Source organism: Mobula hypostoma, chromosome 5 (assembly GCF_963921235.1).
Source record: "Mobula hypostoma chromosome 5, sMobHyp1.1, whole genome shotgun sequence".
Lineage (NCBI taxonomy): Eukaryota > Metazoa > Chordata > Chondrichthyes > Myliobatiformes > Myliobatidae > Mobula > Mobula hypostoma.
Genome location: NC_086101.1, coordinates 135,461,240 through 135,483,874, shown reverse-complemented (window position 1 = coordinate 135,483,874; position 22,635 = coordinate 135,461,240). Strand labels below are relative to the sequence as shown.

The 22,635-nt window shown below is 40.8% G+C and overlaps 1 protein-coding gene across 13 annotated transcripts in view; it reads right to left on the bottom strand.

The window, feature by feature from the left end:
- Positions 1–22,635, bottom strand: part of susd1 (sushi domain containing 1) — a 185,706-nt gene that overhangs the window by 38,466 nt on the left and 124,605 nt on the right. For 12 of the 13 annotated variants that reach the window (XM_063048967.1, XM_063048972.1, XM_063048962.1 and 9 more), the window contains 4 exons: positions 16,919–17,105; positions 14,950–15,043; positions 12,419–12,674; positions 4,166–4,205 (listed from right to left, as the gene is read on the bottom strand). In XM_063048967.1, the coding sequence (XP_062905037.1) occupies positions 4,166–4,205; positions 12,419–12,674; positions 14,950–15,043; positions 16,919–17,105 (577 nt within the window). The remainder of the gene's footprint in view (positions 1–4,165; positions 4,206–12,418; positions 12,675–14,949; positions 15,044–16,918; positions 17,106–22,635) is intronic. The other variant, XM_063048977.1, reaches the window with a different exon arrangement.

Below are 22,635 nucleotides of genomic sequence, written 5' to 3'. Positions count from 1 at the left end.
CACTTTGGAAAGTCAAACAAAATCAGTCTGCAGGATTAATGGCAGGATTCTTAGCACTGTGGAGGAACAAGGGGATTCTTGAGGTCCACATCCATAAATCTATCAAAGTTGCTGCACAAGTTGATAGGGTACTTAAGAAGATGTATGGGGTGTTTGTCAGGGGAATAAGTTCAAGAGCTGTGAGATAATGTTGCACCTCTGTAAAACCCTGGTTAGACCACACTTGGAGTATTGTGTTCATTTCTGGTCTTCTCGTTATAGGAAGGACGAGGAAGCTTTAAAGAAGCCACAGAGAAGATTTACTAGGAAGCTGTCTGGATTAATTAGGGAGCATGTCTTATGAGGAAAGGTTAAGCGAGCTAGGGCTTTTCTCTTTGGAGCAAAAGAGGATGAGAGGTGACTTAAAGAGGTGTGTAATGTGAAAAGAGGCATTGATAGAGTGGATACTCAGCATCTTTTTCCCAGGGAGAAAATAGTTAATACAAGAGGGCATAATTTAGACGAAGGTATAGAGGAGCTGTCAGAAATAGATTTTTTGCACAGTGAGTGGTAGGTGAGTGGAAACCCTGCCGGGGAGGTAGTAGAGGCAGATACATCAAGGGGTTTTAAAAGATTCTTAGATGGGCACGTGGATGAAAGGAAAATAGAGAGCTATGTGGGAGGGAAGCATTAGATTGATCTTGGAGAAGGTTAAAAGGTTAGCAAATCGTTGTGGGCTGAAGGAGCTGTACTGTGCAATGCTCTTCTACGTTCTAAAATGGCAAGAACAAGATCAGGTGTCAAGCAAACCTTTGATGTGAAGCCACATCAGATTAGCCTGGCTCCCCACTCACTTAAAGGATACCAAGATGCAAAGATAGGGAGCCTTTCAATTCCCTGGCTTTGGAATTGGCATTTTCAAACAAACCCACCCACTGATTAATGAAAATACGTACATACATTTACACAGCAATATTGATAGTTCAGTTGAAAAGAATTTTTAAAAAAACTAATTTCAGCAATGGTGACCATAACACAAATAGATAATTACAAAACCCTATCTGTTTCATACCAAACCCCAATGGCCTTCAGGAAAGAAAATCTTTTGCCTTTAAGAAATCTGCTTTATATGTGGCCTCAGACCCAACGCTGCCAGCTCTTAATTACCCACGGAAATGGCTAGCAATCCTTTGTAACTAAAGCAGAACCAAAACACTCAGGATGAAGCTTGGTCCAGATTCAGACTTGCTAAATATTACTTCTAGTCCAATCAATTTTGCAAAGACTTCCTCACATATAATTAGGGAAATGCGGCTTGCAGATGAGTGAGCAACAATCTTACTATGTTGTGCACACAGATTTGTACCTTTTACCTAATTCTCTAAACTCCTCCACAACAGTCTCTGGGGATGTCCTGTCTCACCAGCCAGCTGGGAAAGAACTGAACCTTAAGAATCTATGAAGCCTTGTAGCATCAGGTCAAACAAATGCTAGGAAACCTGCTGATTATCACCTATTCTCCTACGGCAGCTGATGAATCAACACTGGAAAGAAACATTCCACTGCTATTACTGAGCACAGAATATCCCCTGGTGGAGAACATAAATATCCATCATTCAAAAGTGGTTTGGCAGCACCACCAATGACTAAACTGAGTGAATGCTAAGGGCATGGCTGCCAGGCTGAGCGTGCTACAGGTTCTGGTAGATCCTCCTTGAATAAGAAATCAGGTAGCTTAAAACTGGGCATCCATAGGACACATTGGAACAACGATAACAGTGGAACGTATTTCACTACATTTCCCTTCTTTGTCCAGCACACCCCTGACATTACCAATGACATCAATCCAGGGATTGACTTCGGGTCATTGAGGAGTGCAGAAGAGCATGTTGGGAATAGCACTAGTCATACGGAACCAAACTGTTAAAGTTGCGACACACGACTGCAATCATGCTAACACCAGAATAACATCTTGCAGTAGACAGGGCTAAAGAGCCAACAGGAAGGGTAAGTTCCAGGAACATCCCATCGACAGTGATGGAGCCACCCAGCGTGTAAAGGTAGGGTTGAAGCATTGACAATCACGTTCAGCAAGGTGTGCCGAGACGATGATCCACTTCAGCTTCCCCTGCATCACAGTTTCCAGTCTTCAGCCATTTAAAGTCACTCAAAATGATATAGGGAAACAATCCAGAGCACTAGATACAGCAAAGGCCATGGAACCAAACAACACCCTGGCTGCAGTACTGAAGACTTGTGCTATAGAACTACCTTTTCCAGTACAGTTCAACCTAGTAGAGTGGAAAATTGCCAATATGCCCTACTTATGAACAGAGGATAAATCCAATTACTCCATTCTCAATCATCTGCAAAGTAAAAATGACCAAAGATGTCATCAACCATGTTATCCAATGGACCTCCTCACCCAGCAATCTGCTCACTGACGCCAAGTCTGTGTTTCTCCAAGGTTAGTTGGCTCCAGACCTCATCATATTCTTGGACCAAATTTGAAGCAAAGAGTAAAGTAAGGATAAATTACTGCCCTTGACATCAGAGAAAACCCCTGCACACCTTTTAAGTTTAGCCTGCCAAGTGATACATAATTTTTCACCATAGAAGTGGTAAAAACTGACCACCTCCAACAAGAGAAAATTTCAAAAATTCACCCTCATTGCTGATAATATTCTGGAGAGGGACGGATTGATCCCATCTTAACTGGACCAGCTACAAAGTATGGTAGTATAAGAGCAGGTCTCAGGCTGTGCATTGTGTGGCAGGTGACTTATTGAAAAGTGAAAAATTTCGGGGAACATGAGGGGAAACCTTTTCCACTAAGAGGGCCATGAGAGCGTGGAGTGAGCTGTTAGCACAAGTGTGGCGCATGTGAGCTCGATTTCAACATTTAAGAGAGGTTTGAATAGGCTATGGAGGGCTATGGTCCCGGTGCATGTCGATGGGACTAGACATTATAAATAGTTCAGCATGGACTAGATGGGCCAAAGGGCCTGTTTCTGTGCTGTACTTTTCTATGACTCTGTGGCTGCAAGCTGTGAGGTACATACATGGCTTGGACGTTGATTTAAGTACCAGGCTGAATTGGAAAGGTCAGGTTCAGGTTGAATCGAGGTGGCAGAGTCCAAGCCCCAGACCGTATCAAGTGACTGAACCCCATGTTTAGGTGATGATTTAAGCGACGGACCAAATTGAAAAGTCAAGGTGTCAGGGCCTGAGGCGAGGGACGGGCCTCTTCAAACCTCTGCGCTGGGACATTTACTTGGCTCTGCGGACAGACTCTCTTTGTGGTCTTACAGTTCTGAACACAATTTGCTTGTTTTTATTGTTTGCACATCGGGTGTTCCACAGTCTTTTTAAAAATGGGTTCTTTTGGGTTTCTTTGTTTTGTGGCTACCTGTAAGGAGACGAATTCTCAAGATTGTATAAAGTGTACATGCTTTGATAATAAATGTACTTTGAACAAGTCCACACTGTAGTGGAACACTCTCCGCTCACCTTGGTTTGTGAAGTTGCAGCAAAACACAAGGAGCTCCACAACCTCCAGGCAAAGCAGCTCGCTTGATTGGCATCCCATTCATAACCTAAAGCATTCAAACTGTCCAGCACTGGCTGCCACATGCAATCTACAAAATGCATTGCAACTGCTCAGCCCGGGTACTCCGACAGCACCTTCTAAACCTGCGATTTCCTCCATCAAGAGGGAAGCAGCATCTCTGTGCATTAACACGCCATCCTGACTTGGAAAGGTATCGACCATTCCTTCAACTTTACTGGGAACGCCTTGCCCGCCAGCATTGTGGGAGTACCTCCACTAGAAAGACCACACTGGCTCAGGGTGGCAGCTCAGCCCCACCTTTTCAAGGATGGGTGAGAAATACTGGCCTTTCCATTGAAACACTCACCTTGCAAAAAAACACTACGTGATCAAACATGACATCCTGATTGTGTAGGACAATAGGAAGTGACAAGACAACTTCCTCATTTTGCATTTCTTCCCACTTTATACTTGATGAAGAAGACACGGAAACGATCTGAATCAGGTCTGTCATCATATCACATTGAAATGTGGCATGCTTAAATCAAGAGTGGAGTCAAATGGCAATTATCCCACCCTTTCTAATTAGAGGTTACTAAACGGGTGGATCATTTAATTACTTGGAATGCATCTCACCTTTTAATTGTGCCAAAGTCACACACGACTGTTTCTTCACCTAATAAAAAAAACATAGAACATGATTTCCCGATATGTCTGACGTGTAAACACACAGTAAATAGTGACCTGGTAATTATCAACAATATTGACTAAAGGACGGCAGGGATAATTTCACCGATTTTCCTTAGATTATTTTCTTACGGAAAGATAAATTCAGACCAATTTGCAACACTGGCAAACAGATCTACTATGGAAGGAATATACTTCTACAATAAATATTTTGTTGCAGGACATATGATTAGCTCTGGAGCATGCAGACTTAGATTACGAAAACCAAAAAAAACCATAACTCATATCTGTCAAATATCAAACTTTTACTGGCAAAATAAATCACTGTTTTATAAAACAGCCTCATTTATGTTGAATATCTCAAATCCCGACAGAAAGTACTCATCAGGTTAGGCATTTCCCGTTTGTTTCACCACTGGTGATCATAAAACCATAAAACATAGGAACAGGATTAGGCCATTCAGCCCATCGAGTCTGCTCTGCCATTCCATCCTGGCTGATCCATTCCCTTCTCAACCCCATTTTCCTGCCTTCTCCCCATAACCTTTCACACCCTGACTAATCAATCTCCACCGGAAGTACACCCAATGGCCTGGCCTCCACAGGCCACAGGTAATGTTTTAGGTTTTTGACTCCTCACAGGTTTTGATGTTCTTTCATCAGAGTTATGTACCGGAAGAGTGAACTCCATTCCTCTCTCCAAAAATGTTGACCTGATGACCATTTGCTATTTTTTAGATTTCTAGAATCTCTGGTACTAACATAGAGAATAGAAAAGTACAGCATGGGAACAGGCCCACGATATCTGTGGCAAGCATAGTATCCAATTAAACTCATCTCGTCTGCCTGTACATGATCTGTATCCCTCCATTTGCCGCATATTCATGTGTCAGTCTAAAAGCTACTGTCATATCTGCTTCCACCACCCCCCCCCCCGATATCCCTTCCAGGCACCTACATGCTTTGTGCAGACTTGCCTCACACATCACCTTTAAACTTCCCCCTCTCACCTTAAAGCTAGGCCCCCCCCCCAATATTCAACATTTTCACTTTGGGGAAAAATAGGTTCTGACTGTCTGTCTATGCTCCTCATAACCTTACACACTTCTATGAGGAGCTTCACAACAACAAGCAGTTATAGAACGTCACCTGTCACACAAAATGTTTAACCTGTGTGCTTTACAAAAGAAGGACAGACTCACAACTCCAACTGGTTGAATCATTCCAAGAGGATGAAACAACAAAAGCTCTGCTGGAGGAACTCAGTGGGTCAAGAGCATCTGTGGGAGAAAAGGAATTCTCAATGCTTTGGGTTGAAACCCTGCATCAGGTCCTCCAGCAGACCGTTTGTCGCTCCAGACTCCAACATCTGCAGTCTCTTGTGTTGCCAGAGGATGACGTGTGCGTGATTTGGGAGGATGTTAAAGGAGAAACTTCAAAACAGCTGTTCGCTACTCACCTAATTTTGGGGAAGAAAAGAATACCCAGTAAAGCTGAACAAAATTTAGAAATAATTACTTTATACAATCCAGAGAGGTAGACCAGAACAGAGAATCTGTTTTAAAAAGGAGCTGTAGTTCACAGTCAGTATCCTTCTCTCACCACTGTAGAGCCAGCTGTATTCATCACATTAAGTCCTCAGTGTTACAGTGGAAGGGCTTTCCATGACATCGAGATCAAGTGGCAGAGGGCAGAGTTCGGGCAAGCCCCACCCACACATAAAAACTAAAGGAAGATCATTAGTTGGCTAGCCCACAGACCCTCGGCCAAACACCATCCCATAGTCAATATTTCTGAATGCTACAGATTTCAAAAAACTTCCATAAGTGTAAGATTTAAGAACACCTAAACACTGAAATAAACTCATTTAAAAAATATGTGTATTGACACATAAGTACCAAATTTCCTAGCAATGTTCCCTTTGATTGAAATACCTGGGCCAAATCTAAGCTCTCGGTTACTCCTCCTCGTGAACTCACTGATGTGTCCTGCATCAGAGTACCACTGGGCAAACAACAACCTCTGCCCCTTGTGTGCTTGCCTGAAATCTGAAATTAGAGAATTTTCATTGGCTTTCTTGCAAACTGTAGGAGTATTTTTATTCAGAAACCTTCTGGACGAACTGCAAATGGTCTGACCTTCCTGCATTCCGATGACAATATATTCATAGAATCATTGCTCAGTTTGGTTTATGAGGAAATCAAAGACGAATTCAGCCCTGATTGCTCAGCTAAGTAGCACCCACGTACTGTAAGCCTTGCGATGGTCCTGGTGCAGTTGCTCATGGATTCCCACTCAGGAAACAAAGCTGACATTTATTCCCATTTCGATATTGTTGCCAGGATACTTTCTCAACTTTATCCAGCTTTGTGACTTCAGTTCCAACAACAATATCGTTCACTCTTAAACTATTCTCTGCCGTGACACACAAAACACTGGAGGTACTCAGCGAGTCAGGCAGCATCTGAGAAGGAAAATGGGTACACTGTTCCCCCCCTCCATGATTTCTGCTGTTCCCTTACCCTTCAACCGCACACTCACACAAATATGCTACTACAGTCACATCTTTTCTGGGTATCCATTTCCCTCCATAGATGCTGCCTGGCTTGCTAAGTTCCTCCCGTGTTTTGTATGCTGGTCCAGATTCCAGCATCTACTCTCTGCAGTGATCTAGAGTTGTCTCAATGTTACTGGCCATCATCTGAAGGGAGTGAGGAGAACAGCAATCAGTGGATCTTACGAAGAGCTTTACAATCAGTGGATTACTTCAGAAGTAGAGTCACTGGGAAATGTGGCAGGCTATTTGGCTCAGCTACAGTCTCCATAATGTGGCAATGACATTCTAATTCTGTAAATTCCTGTGAATAATTGAAACAACAAAAAAAAATCAGGGTGACAAAATAACTCAGGCAAATTGGACATCGGAAATGAGACAGGGTTCACATCTGAGCCAGTAGCTTGTGGGTTTAAGACCCATTTCAAGGACTTACAAACAAAAATCTAGTCTGACACAACTGCAGTACTAAAGAAGTGCATCATACATCTTTAGGTAAGATCTGAAATATTAACTCTGTTCCTTTCTTTCTGTAGATGCTACCCAGCCTAACAAGTATTCCAGGAATTTCTGTGGTTATATAAATTGATGATTCAGCCATCTAGTGCCCTTAATGAATCCCAAAACTCTTATCACTAGAAAGATTACTTATTTTTCAGGTAAACATAAACAATCTTCTATATGTCAAAGAGCAGCAGAGATATCTCTGGTTATCATGGTCATCCTGCATCCAACATTAAAAACTTAAAGTGTGCTCCTTGCCAATTATACCTTGGGAAGTCATTCTCCCATCTCTGAACCAGATGACAGCAAGTTCCAAAGAATTAGATAGAATCCTTGTGGGTACAGTTTAAAAACCAGAAGGGTAAAAATATCCTGATGAGAGTTATATATAGGTCTTCAAATAGTAGCCTGGATATGGGATCCAAATTACAATGGGAGATAGAAAAGGCATGCAAAAAGGGGCAATGTTACAACAGTCAAGGGGAATCACAATATATATAGGTAGACTGGGAAAATTAGTTCCATGCTGGATCCCAGCAGAGGGAGTTTGTAGAATGCTTTTAGAGCAGCTTGTGGTTGAGCCCACAAGGGAAAAGGTAATTCTGGACTGGGTGCTGTGCAATGAACTAGAGTTGATAAGGGAGCTTAAGGTCGAGGAACTATTGGGAGACAGTGATCTTAATATGATAGAATTCAGCCTGCAATTTGAGAGAGAGAAGATAAAATCAGATGTATCGGTATTACAGTGGAATAAAGGGAATTACAGGGGCATGAGAGAGGAGCTAGCCAAACTTGATTGGAAGGGGGTACTAGCAGGAATGATGGCAAAACAGCAATGGCTGGAGTTTCTGGGGGCAATTCGGTAGCCACACAGTAGATACATCCCAAAGAGTACAGTATTCTAACGGGAGGATGAGGCAAACGTGAGAGAAATGATGAAATATGAAGGTAAGCTAGCCAATGATATAAAAGATGATACCAAAAGTTTTATCAGATAGAAAAAGAGTAAGAGAGAGGAGAGAGTAGATATCAACTGCTGGAAAATGATGCTAGAGATGTAGTAATGGGGTCAAAGAAATGACAAATGAACTTAATAAGTATTTTGTGGCAGTCTTTACTGTGGAAGACACTAATAATTATGCCAGAAATTTGACTGTCAGGGGGCAGAAGTGAGGGTAGTTGCTATTACTAAGGAGAAGGTCTTTGAGAAGCTGAAAAGTCTGAAGGTTGTTAAGTCACCTGGTCCAGATGGACTACAACCCAGGGTTCTGAAAAGGTAGCTGAAGAGATTGTGGGGGCATTAGTAATCAGTAAATTCTAGAATGTTTCTGGAAGACTGGATAATTGCAGATATCACTTCACCTTTTAAGAAGGGAAGGGGACAGAAGAAAAGAAATTATAGGCCACGTAGCCTGAATTCAATGGTTGGGAAGATATTGGAGTCCATTATAAAGGATGAGGTTTCGGGTACTTGGAGACATGTGATAAAAGAGCCCAAAGACAGCATGGTTTCCTTTATATTTAGTCTACACTAATCCCATTTTATTTCACCCCATGTTCCCATAGATGTGGAAAGGATGTTTCCTATGTGAGGGAGTCTAGGACAGAGGTCATGGCCTGAGAATAGAGGGTCATTTAGCACAGAGATGAGGAGGAATTTCTTTAGCCAGAGAGTAGTGAATCTGTGGAATTTGTTGTCACAGACGGCTGTGGAGGCCAAGTCACTGGGTATGTTTAAAGCGGAAGTTGATAGGTTCTTGGTTAATCAGGGTATCAAAGATTACGGGGAGAATGGGGTTGAGAGGGATAATAAATCAGCCATGATGGGTTGAATAGCCTAATTCTCTTCCTATGTCTGATAAAATTATGCACAATAATCTAAACTGACACTAGCACTGTTGTAAGGGAATGCTGTACTATTATTTATCTTCAGGAAAGAGGTACACGCTGAAGAGATGTAAAAGATTCCACACCTCAATGCAGGGACAGTCTCCACAGAGACCTGGTTAATACTTATTCCTCATCCAGCACTGCTAAAGAATCTGAATATTTGTTCATTTTCACATTGCTTTTTTTGTAAGCATGTGCAGAAATTAGATGCTGCATTTCCTATAATGGAACTATAACTATAATTGTGTTACTCTTCAGTAGTAATCTGAAATGTTGGAAGGTCTTATGTAAATAAAAACCATTCTTTCTTTGTTTGGAACTTGAACTTCAGGACGTCCAAGTGTCACTGTGTGGATGTGTAGCTGCTCTGGTGACCCAGGATCAATCCTGATCCTCGTGCTCTGTGTGGAGTTCACACATCCTCCCTGTGACCATATGGGTTTCCTCTGGGTGCTCTGCTTTCCTCCCACACACCAAAGTTCAACAAGTTGGCAGGTTAAATGTCTACTGCAAATTGCCCCCAGTATAAAGGTGAATGATAGAACCTGGGGGTGGTTGATGAGAACATGGAAGAAATCCAACCAAGCAGAGTCCACTGCCAAGAAGGCCCACCAGCACCTTTACTTCCTGAGAAAACTAAAGAAATTTGGCCTGTCCCCAAAAACCCTCACTAATCTTTATAGATGCACCGTAGAAAGCATTCTTCTAGGGTGCATCACAACCTGGTATGGAAGTTGTCCTGTCCAAGACTGGAAGAAGCTGCAGAAGATCGTGAACACAGCCCAGCACATCACACAAACCAATCTTCCGTCCGTGGACTCACTTTATACCGCACATTGTCGGAGCAGTGCTGCCAGGATAATCAAGGACATGAACCACCCAGCCAACACACTTTTCGTCCCTCCTCCCTCTGGGAGAAGGTTCAGGAGCTTGAAGACTCATACGGCCAGAATTGGGAACAGCTTCTTTCCAACTGTGATAAGACTGCTGAACGGATCCTGACCCGGATCTGGGCCGTACCCTCCAATATCCAGACCTGCTTCTCAGTTTTTTTGCACTACCTTACTTCCCATTTTTCTATTTTCTATTTATGATTTATAATTTATATTTTTAATATTTACTAATTTTAACTATTTTTAAATATTTTTAATATTTAATATTTGTAATCCAGGGAGTGTGAAGCGCAGGTTCAAATATCACTGTGATGATTGTATGTTCTAGTATCAATTGTTTGGCGACAATAAAGTATAAAGTATAAAATGAGATGAGTGTAGATTAAATATAAATGCAAACACACAAAATGCTGGTGGGGTACAGCAGGCCAGGCAGCATCTATAGGAAGAAGTACAGTTGACGTTTCGGGTCGAGATCCTTCGTCAGGACTATTGTTTGATGGTTGAGCAAAGGGCCTGTTTCCATGTTGCAAACAAAGTTTTCACTTTGTATGCAAACACAGCAAAAGGTTTGTGTAAATCAAGAGTCCACAAACATTAAATAACTTTGTTAATCTATTTTTGATAAAACAGGGTTGAGGATGGAAGGTTAACCGGGAGGGGGGAAAAGATTGCAGCGCGACGACAGCGCGCGCGACCACTTCGGTGATGAATATCTGTTATCCGTCAAGTAAGGGACCATGCACAATCCTGATTTGATGGAGACAGACGTGAGAGCACAGCGGAACATCTGGAAAACTTCTGAAATGACTGCTTTACTGCCGCTGCTACTGTGTGGCAACTGGAATCTCCAGAGCTGAAGGCCCCAAAATCCTTGGCTTTGCGTGTTTCAGCAGCCGGGGAGAGGTCGAAGGCGCTCGGCAGAGGATGGCGCTCGGGAAGCTGTATCAGACAGGCCGCTCGGAAGCTCGGAGTTTTTGGATGGATGGACTCGGGGTCGGCTGGGGTCGGCTGCTTCCAAGGTATTGGCAAGTTGACGGTGCCTGGAGGTTTATGGCATGGAGTTTCTCCCTTTTTCCGCCTGCTATCGGGGATTCGGGAGTCGATTGACTCGGGACTTAGACTTTTTTTTACTGTGCCTGTGGTCTGTTCTTTATCAAATTATGGTATTGCTTTGCACTGCTGTAACTATATGTTATAATTATGTGGTTCTGTCAGTGTTAGTCTTTAGTCTGTCTTGTTTTCTGTGATATCACTCCGGAGAAACATTGTATTATTTCTTAATGCAGGTATGCATTTCTAAATGACAATAAAAGAGGACTGAGTGTTCTCATAATCTATCTAACCAGGTGATTTCCCCAGATGTTCTTCATCTGGAACAAGCAGGAATTTTTAATTGATTCGATGAGGGACTGTAGAAAGACATTCTGACAAGACAGCACTCACACACTTAAACTTGGATTACATCTTCCTTTAGGGCATGGATCCTCAGCCAACTAATTGAGAAGTGGGAGAGGGATAGCAGCTAAAATACAACATTTGTAATTGGACACCTCCTTCCTCACAGCTCTATCTTGTGTCTCTCTACAATAATCCTACTGCAATATCAGCAGGTCACCTCTGCGAACAAAACAGAATTAGTCTGGAAACACAAGAGACTGCAGGTGCTATAATAATAATTTTTTAAAAAAACAAATTGCTGGAGGAACTCAGTCAGGGAACATCTGTGGAAGCAAAATTTTGGGTTGAGACCCTGCAATAGGATTTGGGAAGAGTAGAAAGAAGTAATGTGTGAGAGGACAGGGGTGGGTCAGAAGGAGAGTGAAAGTGGCAGAGGGAGTGTGGATTATCTGAACTTGGAGATTCCAATTATTATGCTACTGGGTTCTTGAACAGCCAGGTGGAGAATGAGGGCAGAGCGGAACGAGAGTCGAAATGATTTCAAACCGCAAACTGAAGACAGACTTTACAAACAGCTCAAGATGCTTGGCAAAACAATCCAGGGTCACATCCGGAAACATCAATCACCTCTTTGCCTCCACAGATACTGCTTGACCCATTGAGTTCATCCAGCATTTTGTTTCTGCACCAATTAGTCAGGACCCTTCCTGATTTCAAAATCTAAATTAAACTTTTTTGAGTACATAACTTTGCAAGTTCAACAACAACACAAGAAAATGGGAGCACAAAAAGGATCTTCAGGCCTGCCCCATCATTCAATATGATCATGGCTAATCTACGCCAGCTTTAAATCCTCCCTTGTGCTAGTTTCCCACAAACCTCCAGCATTACAATTTAAAGAATTTGAGAAAGTATTATGTAGAAGTATTTTTGTGCATTTTTCTCAAAAGATCAACTTACATAATTCCATTCACTGATAATTTTCAATAGAAAAGAATAGTTCTTGCCAGCCTCTAAAGCAGCATTATAGAAGTCTCTGTAGTACAGCCGGTCTCCGACAGAAAACTGCATCCCATCCTTAACATCCATTGCAATGAATTCTGCTGTGATGTATGCTTCCGTGTCTTTTTGGTGGTCAAAGAAATCTCTTATATTTTGGGAATTGCAATTGAACGAATGTTGCAAATTCAATGGTAAAACAATGACCTGATATAGGCTAAAGGGGGACAAAGAAATGAATCAAAAATGGGTCATTAAATCAAATCATATTCACCCAAACGTGCTATACCCCCTGTAAACATTAGTAATTATTTTTGACATTCACTGATTTCCTTTGCTCTATCGCCTATAGCCTTCCCCTCAGTCGTCCAAGCCCAAAATATAGCCATGATAGACATAGATCAATATAGCACTGGAGCAGCAACTTTGCCCTTGATGTCTGTGCCGAACATGACAATCCCAGCTGCCTATACATGGTCTAAATCCTTCCATTCTCTGCATGTTAAGTGTCTAAATGCCACTTAAATGTTGCTATCATAACTGCTCCCATCATCTACGCTGGCAAAGTGTTCCAGGTATCTGTTATCACCCCTCAACCACTCGACTCTTAAACCAAAGGGGATAACTTCACTCTCTTCACTTGCCCCGTCACGGAGCTGTTCCACAACCTATGGACTTACTTTCATGTTCTCAATATTTATTGCTTATTCATTTATTTATTTATTTTCTCTTTTTGTATTTGCACAGTTTATTGTCTTTTGCACAGTGGTCAAACACCCAAGTTGGTGCGGTCTTTCATTGATTCCATTATGGTTATTTGGCTACATGGACTTATTGAGTATGCCCACAAGAATATGAATCTCAGCGTTGTATATGGTGATATAAAATATACTTTGATAATAAATTTACTTTGAACCTGCCACTCTATGGAAAAAGCATCTCACAAATCTTCTTTAACATCCCCCACCACCCCTCCACAACTCACGTACTTACATTAAAGCTACACCCATTAGCATGTGACATTTCAACCCTGGGGAAGAGATACCCTACTTATACCTCTCATTATTCTATATACTTCTATCTGGTCTCCCATCAGCCTCAACACTCCAGAGAAAACAACCCAAGTTTGTCAATCTCTCCTTCAAAATAATTCTCTCTAATCCAAGAAGCATCTTGGTAAACCTTAGTGAACCTCTCCAGAGCCTTCACATCCTTCCTGTAATGCAGCAACGTGAAGTGCACACACTACACCAAATGTGACCTAACCAAAGTTATACAGAGCTGCTATGGCATCCCAATCTTTATACCCAACGCCACGACTAATGTATGCCTTCTTTACCACCCTATCCACTTGTTTTGCCACTTTCAGGGAGCTATATGCTTGCAATCCAGGATTCCTCTGTATATCAATGCTCCTGAGGCTTGTGCCATTCACTATATACTCCTTACCTAAACCTAGCTTTCACCTAGTAAAGACACTTAACTAGGAAGATACCCCGTAATACTTACCTCCCTGACCAAACTCTAGGTCTGTTGTTCAACCACATCATAATGTGCCTTTGTGATGTTAAACGTTTTGCTCTTATACTCTTTGTGTTTGTTAATGGCTGTGAATGGTTTATTGCATTAAGGTCACCACGTAAATATGTTACTTTTGCAAGAAATTTAACTACAAAAATTTCTAGCTGCTTCATCAAGTCAGAGAAATATGCAAATTAGCAACAGCAGCCAGTCACTTGGCCCCTCAATCATTTTGTAAGTTTAATATGCATGTAACTTCAACTCTGCCTTTCCAACTACCTGTGGTAACCTTTCATCCCTTGCATTTTGAGTATTTTATCTCCTCTACCTTAAATATTTACAACCTTTGCTTACAACAATTTTGTGGAAGAGGTTGACTATAAAGATTATTTGATATTTTAGGTGGATGCCAATTATAATCAATCGATTGCTGTAGCTATTAATTTAAGGCACTTGTGATAAAGTGTACAAAGGGTCCCCATTAAGGTGATGACCATTGTAGGGATCCTTTGTTCAGTGAAACAGATTTGCATTTATAGCGCACGATACAACTTCAGGAAATCCTTAAGTGCTCTACAGCCAATGAAGTACTGTTGTAATGTAGGAAAACATTGTAGCAAATTTCCACACTGCAGGATCCAGCAGAACATTATGAAAAGAACTGGATTTAAGCATCAATATGGATTTGATATTGGCCAGCACCCAAAGAAGAGCTATGTTATCGAAACAGGATCCCACATTTATCTGGAAGACAGTCACTGGTTTCTGAAAGTCAGTATACCCCAATGGTATAGAACTGTAGTGTTGTTCTACTGAGCTGGATTTTATGCATTGTGTAAGGAATGAGGCTTAATCCTACAACCACATGCCTTACAATTTACAACCCTACCAACTAAGTCACAGCTAAAGTGTTAAACCCAGTAGTGGAGGGTTCCAATCAACATTTTTGTTTATAAATTTGAGACACGTACCTAATGGGTCCATTCTTACTTTCTACTCTTCGAAGGATGAGTGGAGGAAGTATCTGCTCTACAACAAGGACTTGTATATCAGGAATTGGAGGGTCTGAAACAAAGGAATACGTTAAAGGTTGCATTTGGGGACAGTGAATAAACCAACCAAACTGGAGATGATAGGATATCTACCTTGTAAATCAAGCCTGGTGACCACTCTTTTGTTTAGGAACTGAGATCAATTTTAAGCACAGAATCAATATGTAACAATCTTTTTATCATCATTCACTCATGATAAAATTAGTCTCAGGCTACGTCCACACTGGACTGGATAATTTTGAAAACGCCGGTTTCGCGTAAAAATGATAGGTGTCCACACCAGGCATTTTTGAAAATACCTCCGTCCACATTAAAGCGGGTATCAGGGCGAATCTCCTCCTACTGGGCATGCGCAGGACACACAGAAAACGAGCGAAGAGGAAACGGTATACTTGGTGTACGTTTTTCCAGTTACAGACTAGAAAAACTTAAAAGGAAATTGCCAAACAAAAGACTTGGAGCATGTTTGTCCAGAAACATTTCCTACAGCCATAGTCTCTTCACTGATGAAAGGGACAACAGCTACAACTAAATGCAATAAGGCTTGTTACTGGGCAAAAGTGAAATTTGCTGTTACCTCATTTGTTTGCCTTTACTTTTGCCATGTCTTTGTGTATTATTTTGCTGTATTTAACATGTGCAATAAAACGAGTTACTGGGCAAAAGTGACAGCTGCATCTATTGAATATTTGCACAAGCAATACATTAATAAAGCACCTTGTTAAATGTATAAAACATGTCTGCATCAGTGTTATCTTGTATTTCCCTACAATGTTACATTAGGTTGTTACACATCTATTGTCAGATATTGTCGTGGTGTTGGAGGTTGCGTTCAAGAGAACAATGAAATGCCGCGCTGTCCCCATTTGTTCCGGCACGTCATGACAGCAGTTTTAAAAAGAGCCGTTTACCCCGTACACACTACGCCGGATATTAGGTATTTTCAGATTTATTCACTCTGGAGAGCATTTCTGAAAAGCTCCATTTTTGGGGGAGGAAAACACCATTTCAGTGTGGACAGAGGGTCAAAATGAAGAGAAAAAGCTTCGGTTATGGATTTATCCGGTCTAGTGTGGACATAGCCTCAGACACATATACTTCTGGTCAATAAGCCTGATTGATAGGTGAACATCTCAATCATCTTCGCTCTGGATGGCCAAAGCATTGACAGAAAACAAAGGCAATGAATTACCTGTATATTAAATAACCACAGTACCATCTTAGTAGAATGCAAAGATCGCAGAGAGGGTTTACACACAGGCACCACAACATCAAGTATTTAGCAGGAACAGCAGAGGAAGAATTGCTGCTCTGATGAAAACTAACAGGGAAATTGGAAAAAAGGCAGTTTCTTTCTCTGGTGAGAACAATAACTTTGCTTCCATTCGTTCTTTGATTTAGGCTCTTCCTAACCTGTCAAGTAAGGCTCATTTCCTGTATAATCTGGTTCTCACAAAGTCTGTCATAGCAATTATGGCATGACAAGTATCAGTATAAACAAGAAAACACATGTTAACTACATTTCATCAGCCTTCTATTCCACCCTTTGTTTCTAACTAGCCCAGCAAACTATTTCCAAAGTGCCATTAGAAACAATCGAGAGACACAAATTTTATAGATTCTCCAGTTTCAGCAGACTTCCAAAATGCAAATCAGCTGAATTGTACTTGGACAGATGAAAACACTAATCCCAAGGAATGAAAATTGGTTATGCTATTCATTATCGAACAGAAGTTTTAGCCATACGAGATGAAATTGAATTTTATTCCTACATTTATGCATAGACAATTCAGGAACCTTAACCCATGCCACAGTAAAAAAATACAATGCAATTCAGTCAATAATTGCACAACTCCACCAATCTCAACTACTGAAGCAAGTTGCTCACCTGTAACTGCCGTTGAGAGCTGTATACATGCAGAATGGTGTGATGTAAGAGCTGTGATATTTACTGTGTAGTTAGTGCCTGCTTGCAAGTCCAAACATATTGCAGGGGAGTCATCTGCTGTACTATAATTAAATAACTTTTTGTAAAAGAACTCCCTTTGATAGACTCGCTCTCCTTGTATCTGAAACTGAGAGGAAATAAAACATTGTAGTGAAACTGTAATTGAGTTAAAAGATACTGCATAAAAAAGGACAACGAATTGCTATCTGCATGAACAAAAGAGCTGGAAGGCTTAAATCAGTATTTCCCAACCTTTTTTAGCCCAATGACCCCCAAAGCACTTTCATACTTGCCAACACTCCTCTTACTCACAATATACTTTCCAGTGTCCCCATAGTGTGAAAACGTGTCTACCAGATGCTAACATGAGAAAAATGATTCTGCTTTAAATTTTTATCTGTCTTTAAATGTAGCTTATATGGTACCTGCGTGCTGTACAGAGCTTCAATATTAATGTGATCCTTGAGCTTGATGGTTTTTAGCAAGAGTTGAAATATCTGGTTCAAGCTGTGACAGCAAAAGCCTTAAGTCACCACATGTAACAACGTCCAAGTGGTTTCTGTTTTTTTGTGAGAATGTGGTTCACTGCACTGAAGCCTCTTTCAACAAGGTAGGGGGATGGAATTGCAATGAAGAGCTTTTCATTGCAATTGACAGCATATGACAGTGTGGCCACATACCACAAAAGCTGACATATTTGAAGAGCATTTTTGCTTCTTCACATTCTGAATTTTGATAATTTCTTCTAGCAAGTCTCTTCCTGTTCTTCCACCTTGTAAAGAAATAGGTTAATTACCCAGCCCGGAATTTCCAGATCATTCAAATCCTTGAATCGATTCTGAAAATCCTTCTTCAGTGACGGCACATGTAAGCACTATTCTCTCTGGCTGAGGTTTTTAGCTGCAGAATGTTGATGATGAATTACACAATGATTGCAGACAGACTTGGAATTTCTTTTCTCATAAATGCCACTAAACTAGCATGGTGACCTTCGTATATGATGCTCCACCTGTTGCACAAGAAATCATGTTCCTAATAGGAATACTTTTATCTTCAATATACATTTTGATCTCGTCATAGCTTGATTCTCTGTGGATATTTGTTTTTAACTTTTTACAAAAAAGAATCTCTTTATAAACTTTTCCACTTTTGATAACCAGACATATGCCATTAGCAATGCCTCATTGTCTCGCATAGTTGACTCATCCCAAATTCTGTTTTTCGTAGCTCTGTGCATAATTGATACTCAATGAATTCACTCATTTCATCAATACAAGCTACAGAGTTATTACTCAGGGGAATTGATTTTAAAATACTCATATCTATTTTGAGGACAGTGTTGAACATATCTGATACAGCAGGCATTATTAATCCTTCACCAATTGTATGAGATTTTCCACACTTTGCTATCATTTTGGAAATGTTATAAGAACCAATGAGACCACTATCAAGGTCATTTTTAGCTCTCTTGGCAAATGCCTCGAGTGTGCAATGCTTTTCAAATGCTTCTTGCATCTTCTGGAACTGAGTAATACCATAAGTAGCCTTGTCAGGGTGTCTTTTATGGAAGTGTTCCTGCATTCTTGATGACTTTGTGGCTTCATTAGACAGTATAGTATTATAATACTGTAAGTACAGTATTATAAGACACATGGAGTGTCATTGATCTGATGGGAACGGAATGAAACCATACTCCAGGTATGTAACATTGTATTGACGCACTGTCTGTCTGACGAACTTTGTGTCTTAGCAGGATTAGAATTCAAGGCTTCACCACCTTCAGACTTGTAGAGATCGCACCATACATATTTATCCATCATTAGTAGGGCTAAATTAAAATTAAAAATTAACACAAACTAGGAATGCCTTTTGGATGGAATGATGGTAGCGGCAAGACAAAGATGAAAAGGATCATAACAACAAAAATTACATTGACAAGGATCCATATTGGAAGCTGAATCAACACACATAAAAATTGCTGGTGAACGCAGCAGGCCAGGCAGCATCTCTAGGAAGAGGTACAGTTGACGTGTCGGGCCGAGACCCTTCATCAGGAACCTGAATGTTAGTCAGGAGAGAGCTGGTGTTCGGCAAGCTACCTTTATACTATTCCAGTTAACGAGATTGATCAATCATGCGAGGTATCCCCAAAGATAGTTTTCATAGTATATGAAGCTGAGGTCACTTTGAACACCTCAAGAGGAATCCTTGGGGTCAGAAGGTTCACTGATTGACTATTTCACCGTCTGGTTCCAGCCAGTGCTGTACCATTGCATGACTTGTTTTCTGTAGATCTGTAGAGAAAGTTGAGCGGGTGTACTTGACTTACCAACTGTTAAATTGCATGAACTTATTCCTTGCCATGTGTCAAGTGGAACTGCTGGGCACCCTGGAAGCTCACTTATGCATCCCTAATAATGTCTGTTTGGTTGGTAAGGTCGGATGAGATAGTTGAGTTTCAGACGCATTGTGATGATGAGTGCTCACCGTCTGCAGAACTAAGGTTCTTCCTGTGTTCTGGTGCCATTTTTTTGGAAGTGCCTGCTCTACTAATGGTTGGTCAGGTCTCGTGCCTCAAGTTATGGTGCAGCTTACCACCACCCCCCCCCCCCCGACGACTTCTATTTCCCCTAACATCCCATTAGGGCACATTACCATCCCTGCTGTGAATCACTGACTTGGAGCCTTTGCATGTACAAATTGAGTTTTACTATAATCAAGGTAAATTTATGCTGTGAACTGGATCTATTTAAATAGCCTCCATCAACTACAGCAGAAGTAATTTGACTACTGCGGTGCTTTCTAGAGATATGGAATTTAGCAAATATTAATTTCAACAGCAACCAAATCCGAATGTGAATTATAAATTAAATTGAAAATGCAGCTCAGAACAATGGTCTTCCTGGCGATGCAAATAGGAGCAAACCAGGAAAAGCCCCATTGACCTGTGATGTCTGCATATGCGTGAATGCAGCTCAGAGACAGCTGTCATTAACACTCACTTTGCGTGTGTTTGTGTGAACATCTTGGTGTCTGAAAATTATATGTAACTCAAAGGAAGCATTACGAATGCATTGTGACTCTAGAAGTTGTCCTGCTGTGACCTTTGATCTTTAGCATTTGATGTGTGATGTAACATTGGGAGCCTCTCTCCAGAGTGACTCCAAATGCTGCCAGCTTGGGTGTGCCAAATAATGACTTTTATACTATCAGCTGCAAGTCCCTCTGGTGGCTTTCATTGACAGTCACAACAGTATCACTCTATAATGAGTCTATTTAATGACAACAGTTTACTAAATAGATTTGATCTACAAAGAGTTTTCATTAAGTTCACCAATCAGAATTCAACTGAACTTTTATCAGTTCTGACCAATAACAAGATGATTTATTCTGAAAAGTTGAGAAAAAAGCACATAATGCTAATTCTGCAAATGGCAGTCACTTCTAACAATGTACTCTCCAAGTATGGTTGATCAGGGAATTGTCAATCATCAAAATTTCAACAGGGAACAGTGAGATAACTACATGCAGTCTAAAATATAAGAAAAGATGGCTAAAGCTTCTAATTGCAGGGCAGCACGATAGCATAGCGGCTAACATAACGCTTTACAGAGCCAGTGATCAGAGTGCAATTCCCTCTGCTGTCTGTAAGGAGTTTGTATGTTCTTCCCATGACCATGTGGGTTTTAAAGTTCAATGTTCTAAGTAAGCTTACTATCAAAGTACGTCGATGTCACAATATGCAACCCTGAGATTTATTTTCTTGTGGGCATACACAGTAAGTCAAAGAAACGCAATAGGGTCAATGAAAGACCGCATGCAACAGGATGGTCAAACAACCAGTGTGTAAAAGACAAACTGTGCAAACACAAAAGAATAAAAATAATAAATAAATAAACAAACAATGAATATCAAGAACATGAGGTGAATTGTCCTTGAAAGTGATTCCATATGTTGTGGGAACCATTCAGTGATGGAAAGAGTAAAGTTAGGTGACATTATCCCTATTGTTCTGGAGCCTGATGATTGAGGGGTTATAAATTTTCCTGAACCTGGTGGTGTAGGTCTGAGGCTCCTGTACCTTGATCTTGATGGCAGCTGCAGCAGGAGGAGAGCATGACCTGGGTGGTAGGGATCCTTGATGAGGGATGCTGCTGTTCTGTGACAGCGCTTCTTGTGGATGTGCTCAATGGTTAGGAGGTCTTTATCTGTGACTGACTGGGCAGTATCCACTATTTTTTGTAGGATTTTCCATTCAAGGGCATTGGTGTTTCCATACCAGGCTGTGATGCAAGCAGTCAATATACTCTTCACCACACATCTATAGAAGTTTGTCAAAGTTATACATGCCAAACCTTCACAAACTTCTAAGGAAGTAGAGGTGCAGCTGTGCTTTCTACATAATTGCACTTATGTGCTGGGCCCGGGACAGATCCTCTGAGATCATCGTCCAAGTGGTCCAATTTCCTTCCATGTTCCAAAGACGTATGGATTAGTAAGCTTTAGTAAGTTGTGGACAGCTATGTTGTCCCTGGAAGCATGGTGATACTTGCAGGCTGCCCCTGTACATCCTCAGACTGCGTTGGATATTACCGCAAACAATGCAGTTCACTGTTTCAATGTTCCAATGTACAGCATACATATGATATTTAAAGCTAATTTTTAAAATGAAGTTGAGAATTGCTACCATTCAGAATTCAAAGGGCACCATTTCATGATTTGTGCTGAAAGAGTTCAAGAAAGGAAATCTATTTGTAAATATCTGGAGAAAGGCTTGTGCAATATAAATAACTTCCATAGGCAGATCTGCTTCTCAAAAGGAAGTCAAAATTTTATTGAGAAGAATTTAAATTGGTGTGAATTATATGTTAATAAAAGACTACACTACTCAAGACCAGGAGAAGCCAGTGGTAATACCCACCAAGGAGAATATAAAGAGTAGAATGAATTTCACGCTACAATAATTCATCAAAGGGATATTTTACACCTTGAATAACTAAAACTCTTCCCTAACTTTCCAAAGACTTGTATTTTGATCAGTCTACTAATTTTACCAATAATATTAATGAAAAATTATTTTGTCCTTTGCTAAATATTAAACTTTGATAATGAATCAATAAATGTGGGAACTGAGAAGAAAATGGATCTGAGGGAGTTCAGCCATTGTCTAGTTCAGTGGTTCCCAAACTTTTCTGGGTTACTGCCCCCCTTGGCTTCCAGACCATATCCCTAGCGCCCCACCTCCCTTTCTAGCCATTACATAAAAAATATGAAGAATTTTGATTTACGATGCACAGTGAAAGAAAATAGGAACTGAAAATTGAAAGCAATGACAAATAAATTACAAAAAATATTCAAATCTACAAATAAAATTTATTTAGAGTAAAAATTATTTTCAACAATTTTAGAGTGTACATTAGTAGCCCAATTATTCATTACTTCATTGCTTTTTCACTTTCAATGAGATGGATGGGTTGGTGCAGTGATATCAGCTTCTCAACATCAGGCTGAATGTCACTCAGAAGGTGTCTCAAATTCCCCCGTTCAGTAATTTGCAGTCTGTTTCGTTGCTTTAGAAGAAGTTGGACATCTGCACTGAAACCACGCTCCATTAAATATAATGTTAGAAAGGCAATAAAGAACATCTTGACCTTTTT